Source organism: Pteropus medius, unplaced genomic scaffold, assembly GCF_902729225.1.
Source record: "Pteropus medius unplaced genomic scaffold, Ma_sr-lr_union100, whole genome shotgun sequence".
NCBI lineage: Eukaryota > Metazoa > Chordata > Mammalia > Chiroptera > Pteropodidae > Pteropus > Pteropus medius.
In genome coordinates, this window is record NW_024354502.1 from 8,754,144 (window position 1) to 8,764,491 (window position 10,348).

The window sequence follows — 10,348 nt, forward strand, 5'->3', positions numbered from 1 at the left end:
AGCAACAAAGGAAGAGGTAAGGAGAAAGAGAGCTTACCTCCTATCTCAGAAGCCCTCCCGGCAAACTTGCCTCTACTATTGGACTTAACTGGATTCCATAGCCATCCAGAGCTCCCAGAGGGGCTGGGGGAAGTGGAACTGTCATTCTTAGTCTCTATTTTGTGATTAGGCACTTCTAATAGACAAGAAGGACGAGCAAAATGTTCGCTGGGTAGGCTATTGTAATAATAAACAATACAATACGTCACATGTATTACTCCATTAGGTCTTCACAGCGAGCTCACGGGGTAGGTGTGATTATTATTATTTTGCAGAGATGCAAACTGAACTCAGAGATGTTAAGTAGCACGGTGAGGTGGTGAAGGCGCCAAGATTTCCACTGCATCGCCTGACACCAGAGGTTATACTTCTAACTACATATCGCACAGCTCTCAGCCTGCAGTGTCTGTCACAGCAGGCAACCCACCAGGCTGTTCCTAAAATCTAACACATAAAAGGCTGAGCAATGCTTATCTCTCCCTCTGAAGTGCAAATGTGACATTTTCCCCTGGCTGCAGTCAAGGTGTGGGTAAGAAGAGCAGAGAGACATCCAAGAGTGACAAGAATTGCTTTCTGTCATCATCAAGGCTGCAACAGCTGGAGCCATGATCAGGGCAGGGGCTGAGATCAGGAGAGTCCATTTCATGGTCAAGGTCCAGTAATAAATAGTCAGCCGCCCACTGTGCCACCTCAGGTATCAGAAAGTCTGAGCTAGTCCGAGTGCATGATTGAAGAATCCAGTTACAAGCAGAGAGGATGTGAATACAATGGGGTTTCCAAGTTAGAAGAATGTTTTTGGAGGCCATTTCCACTCTGCTTCCCATTTTCAAATGAGAAAAATGAGGTCCAAATAGGGTAATTTGTCCCAGATCACCCAACTAATTTATGTAGGATGTGAGACAAAATGAGGGTTTTATTTTTTTCCAGGCAGATGCCAGTAATGTGAGGGCATGTCCCCAACGAAGCCTTCTCGGTGTGACCCTCGCAGAAAGAACCCCTAGCGCTTCGTGCGTGCTTCTGTTATTTCAGGAGGGGCTCAACAGCCAGACTATACCCAGCCCTGGAACCTTGCCACCTGCCAGCTGAGTGACCCGTGGCAAGTTGCAGAGCCTCTCCAATATTCCTTCTCCCCCTTTGTAAAATGGGGGAAAGCAATCGTTCCAACTTCACAGTCCTATTGGGACAATTAAGTTTTAAATGGCACATAGCAGTGTGTGCCAGGCAGATTCAGGGGTTGGTAAGTAGCAGGTTACTGTTCATTTCATATCTCCCTGATGCCCACTCCCAACTTGGGTTAATCAGTGTATCAATCGACAGGAGATTCGGAGTCCACATGATAACAGAGCAGGCAGCAAAATGTTAGACATAAAGATGTGCTGAAGACAGAGGAACAGGAAAAGTCTGAGTCCAAAACAGTAGCACAGTCATGTCGAACTGAAGATATGAAAGAAAGAAGCACAGGACGGAAGAGTCTTCACCACTCACTCAGTCTCTCAAACCTGCTTCGAGGTTCTTCAGTTTGGGCTCCTCAAGATTTAAGTAAGGCAAGTATCATTTTTACTAGCTTCTTTAGACAGATCTAAAGAATTCAAAGCAATTTGCTTTAGGTCATATAGTTGGTAAGTGGCAGAGCCAGGACTAAATGCCAAGGCCAGATGACTCCAGAAACATGTCCCACATGCCTACACCTGGAGGGCTTGGCACACGCCTGACACAGGAGTGGTAGCTTATATCATTGCCGGTTTCATTATTCTTCCATTCCACTGTCCCTCCTGCACTGGACACAGCAGAGAGAGATGGTGGCACCATTGCTCCTAAGGGAGTGGTGGCAGCTCCTAACCCCCAACATTCATCAGAGCCAGGATCAGGAAGCAGCGGGAGGTGCGCTGAGAAGCAGCACCTGACTCGGGCCGCGAGAAGAGGTGTGTGCCTATCTCGGTCATGTTGCCCAGCCCTTGGTTCAAGGGGAACAGAGCTGGGCAGCGTGGCATGGGCTCAACTCTAAACCTACCCATATTTCTAATCGTCTCATAACCCTCACTAATAACATGGCCAAGAGGCAGGAGAGCTGGCAGCCATGGCGGCAGCGGCAACAACGAAAGCAACCAGGAGAGAAAGCAGCTGGCACCAGAGGGCCCTGTGCCCAGAGCCTCAGCAGTGACTGCAGAGTTAAATACAGAGCTGATGGCTGCGCCAAGGCTCTGTGCCCTGCCGGGGGGGGGGGGGGGGGAGGGGCCGAGGTGGGATTCCCGTAATTACCTAGTGCAGGCTCAGCCATCTCAGGCTTACCCACATTGGACTCTGATCTGTCCCCAGGCCGAGGGCGCTAGAAGCACCTGTTACAGCAGAAGTAGGTTGGCAAGCCAAATGAAACATGGATTCATTCAAGCCACCTGTAAAGGGATTTAATGCCTAACAACCTGTGTAATGCCCCTAATTGTCATAATCAATTTGGCACCTCTTCACTGGTAGGTGTTAAACAAATACCATATAGCGAAAGCCCATTTCCTGCTAACATGGTTTTTTCTCCCCCATAATTAAAGCTGTGAGAAATTGTGTCATTTGAAAAACCTTAATACCACATTTTCCTCCAGAAGTAATCTTTAGTTTCCCTTCCTTTGGCCTTCTCTATCCACAGTTGGTACGAACGCCTTACTTTCTTTGGCTTAACCAGTTACTGCTTCCCTGTTGCATAATTTAAGTTATAATTACTTTCTCATTTCCTCTCCAGCTGGCAGTAGTTTGGTCCCTTTCACCTCGTATTTCTTTAAAATGTCATGCTGTTGCTCTAGCTTATTTAAACACCCTAGAAAGCAGGGAAATGTAGCCATCGCAGGCACGTCCCACATCCCTTAGAAGGGTGTCCCTGCTGTCTCTCCATGTGCCACAGAAGACAGGACCAGAACCCAGCAAGCTAACAACAAACAGCTAAGTGCTCTACGAAGAAAATATATGGAGATGAAAACAATCTGGCTTTTTCTACTTAAAAAAAAAAAAAAGTGAGGGATATCATATGAGAGCAGAATTCACTTTAAAGGGGCAAAGCAAAAACATCTAATAATGATGGTGTCCTATATATCAAGCTCTCATTGTATCTCCCTACTGACAATATCACAGGCCAACTCCACTGACTGAGCCTTCCAAAAGTAAGAAACTTTTGAAACAGTTTCTTATTCTGTTTCTGCATCTGTCATTCTTAAAAGATACAGTTATCCAAAGTTTATCACTGAAAGATAGGAAGGAAAAAAAGTGATAACCAACGAACTTTACAATAAATTGTTAGACCTTTTTTTTTGGTCTGAAAAAGTGGGAAACAATGCATCCCTTTTCAGAAGCTCTCTAAGTTCCATTCTTTTGATTCCCAAAGAAAACTTTCTCAGTATAATTGAATTATTCAAATGCATACTAACCAATGTCAACTTCTCTGTATTCTGTAAGGAACTGAGCTTTTAAAATGAATCGTGAGTGTGTCCTAAACACAAAACTACACTTTATAAATATTAAATTTTAAAACGTACTTGAGAATGACTGCTTCAACATTTAAGTAGAATCTTTTTCAAAGAACAGATCACAAGGAATTCCACCAGCTCTTACCTGAGAATTTCTGTAACTTTGTGGAAGAAACATATAAGAAATTTGTTTTACATATATAATTTAAGAAATCAGTCTGTATATTTATAAGCCAAGAACTCATATGCAGAATGTCTCAAGAAATACAGTGGTCAAATATCAGGATGCTGCCAACTGCTCACTGACAATGTCCTATAAGTTGAACATAGTAATATCTTAGTTTTACAAAAGGGAGAAATTAAGTACTACAGGGCTAGAATAATTCACTTATTGTGACCCCCCCCCCAAAAAAAAATTAAGGACAAACTAAACTTGGTTCAGATAATTCTCAAGTGCTCACATACATAAAATAATTTGTATTTATTTTAAGAGAAAGACCATGTCCATTCTGTTGTCCTTTGTCTCTAAGAACTAATTTTTATTGCAAATTCAATGTTAAAATTACATACATTTTATAAATATTTTTTACAGATAATGACCGTTATGAGTATTGCTCAGATCTGCGACTATTTTCAATTTAATTTTTTCCATTAAGAAGGCATCATTATTAGGGTAGAGGTAGATAATCTACTTTGAGAAAGACTATTTTAACTCCTAAAAACTTAACGAGAGAATTGTATTAGTAAGGAGTCTTTTGCATACACGTCGTAAAATTCCACCTCAATTGACTTAATGCAAATATAAATTTTATTAGGAGGATGCTAGAGGATTTTCATGTATTCTAGTGATAAGAAAGGATGGGTTTTATACAGCTCAGCCCCATGGACAGGGAAGAGCAGCTCTCTCCCTCCCTTTTTATGCTCTCAGTGGTTTAGTTCAACCTCGTTCATTAGAGCTTGCGCTATCATACGTGGTGGCCACCAGCAGCTTCCAAGCCCCCCACCCTACAGCTTCTGACATCAGAAAATACTCATCTACTCCCCTATCTCTACTTCAAAAACTCCCAAGGGCAAGCTGATCAACCTGCCTCGATCTGCATGATTATATCCAAGGAAGTGGGGCGCCCTTAATCACAGACTCTACCTAAAGGGTATGATTGGAATCTAGGCGAAAGTAATTCTCAAGAAAAAAGAAAAAGAAAAACGGTGGTGAGACAGAATACTGAACAGCTAACTGGAGAGACAAACCAAGAATAATCAAGTAAAACAAAAACAAGCACAGATTCTGAAAGTTCAGGGAATGCCAGAAAGTTAAGGTAGCACAAGACAGAACTCTGGACATTGGCATTGAGGCATTCTTCAGTACCTTGTATTTTTGCTTCTGTTTCCCAGCCAAAACGATGAATAAATCACTTTAAAACTTGATAACACATCGTCTTCTCTCTCCCCTCTCTTATATGTTTTCTGTCACTTTCCTTGGACATCTAAGTTTACAAATTAGCCCTAAAATCTTATGCAAAGCACCCATAATATTACATTAAGAATTGTTTTGAAGTTGTCTATGTTATTTTTAGGGTTCGGATCTTCAAGTGTGCATTTCCTCATTCCAGATTCACAGCATTATCTTCTGAGCTTTGAGATTCCGATGCAATTTCCAGTTCATACTCCTTTTTCAATTGCTGCATTTTCATGTTTAAATCCAGTAAAGTTTTGGCCAGCTGACGATTTTGGGAATGCATTTCCAACTAAAAGTTAGAAAAAGAATAAGGATTTTTATTAGCCCAAGATATGGATCAAATGAAACTGCTCACCACACAGGAAAAATAAGGACTTTGTAGAAAAGGAAAATAAGATATCAAGAAAGATGTATCTTTCATCTTATTCTCCAGTTCTGACTGTTTTGCCTGGCTATAAAACTGACTTTCTATACGACAAGGTAAAATCCAGATTTACAAATAACTTTTGAAATGGCCTTGAAATGAAAACAAAAATAGCTGATGCACAAAGCTGTCCATATGAAAAATTTCTGTGTGCGGAAGGCTGTTTTCAAGCAATGGTATGCAATCTGCAATGAAATCATTTATCTTTACGAGCTTTCTGAGCTTCAGGATAACTGCCCAGGGCCACTGCATTCAGGACCTGGGCCTGTTGACTTGATTACTTGTCATTTCAAGATTTTAGGGCTTCAAATGGTCTCCCCGTCAAGCAAAAACATCTAACGACACCTTAGAGGCACATGTACAGTTATGTGTACTTGTATAATCTAACAATTTTTACTCTAGAGTAAAATCTGCTATATAGCAAGGCTGATATACACCCTTCTCCAATGGGAGTTTGTGAAGGTCTTCTCATCTATTAAAAAATAGATCTCATGAGCAGTTTACCTAGGAGGTTATCCAACAAAGCTTAGCCCAAAATAATCTTTGTATTATAGTTGAAAACTAACAACTCTTTGCAAATTTCTTCAATTAGTATCTTTTTTAACACAGTTCATGATGCCCCTGTTCTGTCTGCTTCAAACTCTTCATCACCTCACCAACAGAAAACACCCCGAAATGAACCAGGACATTCTGTTGTAGAAAGCAAATATTGGTGGTTCCCTCCCAATTTGCAAAATAAAGTCATTGGATAAAATTTTCTTTTAGTTTTCCTCCAACGTATTTTTTCCTCATTCTTCATCTGCCAAGAACCATTTCTCTAATAGCAAGAATTCACAAAGAATAAAGTAAATGATCATCCAGTCAACAAACATCAACAGTAATGATAGAGCAGCACCAAAAGCCCCTGCACCTGACTACAGGAAGCCTGAGTTCTCCAGTGTGGCACAGATGCTCTATAATCTGGGTTCATTTCTTGGCTGTCTCTTCACACCAGCCCTCACTGCAGCTGGTCAGAAACCTTGCCTGTCCCCAGATAAAAACACTGGCCTGAGCTACATCTTCTTCCCCTCCGCTGAGGATACCCTTTGTTACCCCTCTTCCTGCTGAACCCAGTCAAATGCAAACTCTTCTTAGAAGTCCCTTCCCTTTTGCCTCGTATCTGTGCTTCCACAGCATTCTGTACCTGTGCCTCTCACAGCACACAGACTAGACTAGACTGATGACTGAAGACAGTTCGTTTCATATTTGTAATTGCATCCCCAAGTGTGGCTGCACGGCCTGGCACACAGTGAATGACTAAGCATATGAGCTGATGAGTACCCATCCTCTACTTTCATGTCAAAAATCAAGGAATAAAATTTTTGATAATGGTTCACCATCTAAGTAAAGTATGTGTAATTTATACCTATTTAGGAAATTAAAACACCAATGCTTCCTTAAGTTTTCTTTCATCATCACATACAAAATTTCGCATGCAATTTTAGGTATCTAGAACCCCTGAAATCCACTCACAGACCCTGGAAATCTATACGTCCCACTAAAAAGGCCATTTCAAAGAACAAATAATGGCAATTAAAAAAAAAAACACGTAAATAGCAACATAATTCTAAATTAATCGAACCTGTGCATCATTGTTCCTTATACAAATACCACTCAACGCAAGATACATGCACATATGACAGTTCCTATAGAAATCTGGTTAATGCCCCATTATCAGAAACTGCTTCTTCTAGTGGTGATATAAAGCTAAAGCATCCACATGGTTTTGCCTCTTCCTCATGACTGGCCCTACACATGACGGAATTGGTGGGCCATGACATTGACCACCGTCTGTGGCCCCAAACAGAGCACCTGTGTATGTGTGAAATTCTCTGGTTCCTTTCTGGAAATACTCTGCATTCATGTTTTCAGTATAATCAGTCTCCAAGGTCTATAATAATAATCATCCTAATAAGAGCAACTGAATAGTGCCATTGTTCTAGGCTTTATATACCATTATCTCAAATCCTTAAAGCAATCCTGAGATTATTATCTCCATTTTACAGACTAGTAAACTGAAACTCAGATTTGCTAATTAACATTCCCAAAGGGCTAGTAAATGAAGTAAACAGAGCCTGTAAATGTTAATGCTGGGATTTGAACCCTCACCTGTTTGGAATTTTATTCTCTACCTCCTCCCCACCCCCGATATGTTACTTGCCTAAAACGCCTACTGGTGAAGTGATTTGTTAGAATGTTAAGGTTGGAAGGTGTCTCAGAGCTTATTCAATAAATCTCTTTGTTTGATTTAAATGTGAATCAACCGAGGTGCAGGGGCGGATGGTGACATCCCAGGTCAGCAGCACAGAGATGGCTGCGACATGTCTCAGCCTTCCAGTTTGCCTCCTGGCCCATAACACACTGCTCCAGGCAGGTATTTCGACCAGTGGGATATCTCTTATTATCCAACTGCTCAGGTGTGGGAAGAAAACCAGGTGTGTCTTCAATATGATTTAGTCAGAAATAATACAACCCTTTTCAAATTCAAATAGTTAACACGAGTAAAATTAGATTTACTACCTTACTGCCCTTCTTAAACTCAGAAATGAGACAAATATTCTGTTAAGGTTCTTAATTCAATTTACTAATGGTTGAATTAGTTCTATGTTCTATCAACATTCAATGCAAAAGAGTAGACATTTCCAAGTCAAGTCTCCGTACACACGCGTTCATAGATAGCACCATTTTAAAGTTTGAATTGCTCTTATTCATTTTGTCCTTTTCAAATTCTAATTTGAAAATTGTTTAAATTAAAAAACAGTAAAATATCTTATTTCTTCCTGTTTAACCTTGGGACCTAACCTGCCTGACGTTTAAAAGCTACAAGTTTATATAACATCTTATGTACCGTTTTCCAAATTCTTACCAAGGGGAAAGATAAGCATAAAAATGGGGCAATAAAAGAAATAGTTACTGGTGGACTCGCTCCATCAATCCCATGAGAGTTTATTTTATTGAAATTTCCTCCTCCTCACCCCATGCATACACATACTAAGTGTTCCCTATGCAGGGGTCCCCAACCTTTTTGGCACCAGGGATCCGTAGGCCTACGAGAATCCAATGCCTGATGATCTGAGGTGGAACTGGGAAGTGATGCTAGCTCTGGGGAGCCACTGCAAACGCAGATGAAGCTTCTTGCTCTCCCTCCACTTACCTCCTGCTATGCTGCCGGGTTTCTAAAAGGCCACGATACCCGATACCAGATCCGCAGCCCTGGGGTTGGGGACCCCTGCCCTATAGGTAACTTTCTATGGGTTAGAAAAAAACAGTTCACGTTGGGGAGGGGTTACTGGGGTCTTGGGCTTGCCACTAGCAGACTCAGCACCACACAGGAGCCTGCACCTTGGATCCTGTAGGACCCCTTCCCTCCCAGATGCTGGGGATGTGGGGGCGTCAGTCTGCACCTTATGGGAACTCTAGGCGACCGTCCAGGGGAGATCGACGGCCAGTGCCTAGCTCCCCGTCGCTGCACGCCCTCACTCTCCTCGTTCCTGAATAGCTCCCTAGCCTCGGAGCCCTCGGGTGGGCCACGCGGCCCGCGGCCCGCGGCCGGCAGCCCCGCGGAGGGCCGCTCCTGCGGCCGCCAGGGCGCGCTCACCAGCTCGGCGCGCAGCTGGTCCAGGGCGCTCTCGCCGCGCGCCCCGCTCGGCGTCTCCGCTGCCACCGCCTCCCGCGGGCGCCTGGAACGCCCGCGCGGCACCGCCCGCTGGAAGGCGCGCGCCAGTCGCCGCCTGAGGTCTTCCAGCCTCCGGCTGGCGGCCCCGACCCTCTCCCGGACGTCCACGCCCTCGTCCGGCCCGGGGAAGCGGAGCGCGGGACGCGGGGCTCGGGGCCAGAGCCCGACTTCGACTCCGCGGCGCCCCCGGGGCATTCCCTCTCTGCTGCGGCCGCAGTCCCCCGGGCCCATCGCGGAGTCAACGGGTCCCAGCCTCCCGGGCATGTATTGCTAACGCCTTATTTCTAAGTGCGAGAAAGAGGGCGGGGGCGGGAGCAACTAACAGAACACGCGGAACCCCTGCCAAGTGGGACGCCGCTGTCGCTCCGCCACTCAGAGGCGCTCCATTTCTCCCAGCCTCATCTTTGTCCTTCGCCTTTCTAGCAACAAACCAAGGAAGTGGTTCCCGTAACTCCGAAAAGATGTTTCAACGGGATCACTTTTTCTTGCTCCTATGAGCGTCTTTCTAAGGGGAAGACTTGGGTTCATCCAGGTAGGTAGAAGTTGAAGTACAGATGGAAGGTTTGAGACCAAAGGTAGAATATCTTGTCACAAATGCTGCCCCAGTTGCCTTGATTATTTAATACTTCATCCCTTTAAAATAATTTTTTCTCACCTTCTACTTTAGGGCACAGGTGGCCATGCACCTGGGAAGTCTAGCTTGTGTTCCGAACCACTGGGACACACCCTGGTATACCTCTCAAAGAGGAAAAAAAGTTGCTCAATTTACATGTTGCCTGAAAAAGTGTTCAAAAGTCCAAATGCTCATAAAATTCAGCTCTATTGAAATGGCTTAAGGCTCAATTAGATAAGGAGAAATACAGGTAACTAGGCCTCTGCATATAATCTGCCAGATTCGACTCCTTACAATAGTGCACAACCTAAGCACAGTCAAAAGTTATTGTATATTGCTTCATAAAGAATCTCTAGAAACATCTGAAGATGTGTTCTATTAGTAGAACTATGAATACCCATATAGTCTACCAGGAACCAACAGAGTATAAGTGTACGGTTTTTTGGTTTTTTGGATGATAGGTTGATGGGCCTTGAAAACCAGCACTAGTCAATGTGCAGTATAAATGTTTAAAATGAATTTCCTGCCATGATTTTTCACTTGTCTCCAGATCATTTACTGCAACAAGACTTTCAGTTAAGTTTGATTTAATTCAACAAACAGTGGATGGAGCATGGTCAGTGTTAAGCATTATATCATGTGAAGGAGATAA

At 43.4% G+C, this 10,348-nt stretch overlaps 1 protein-coding gene across 1 annotated transcript; it reads right to left on the reverse strand.

Moving 5' to 3' along the window:
- Positions 1 to 5,089: 5,089 nt before the first annotated feature.
- On the reverse strand, positions 5,090 to 9,314 carry AARD (alanine and arginine rich domain containing protein). The gene is made up of 2 exons (XM_039853728.1): positions 9,006 to 9,314; positions 5,090 to 5,233 (listed from the first exon to the last, which is right to left on the reverse strand). The coding sequence occupies exons 1-2, from the start codon at positions 9,312 to 9,314 to the stop codon at positions 5,090 to 5,092; spliced, it is 453 nt and encodes a 150-aa protein (XP_039709662.1).
- Positions 9,315 to 10,348: the final 1,034 nt, after the last annotated feature.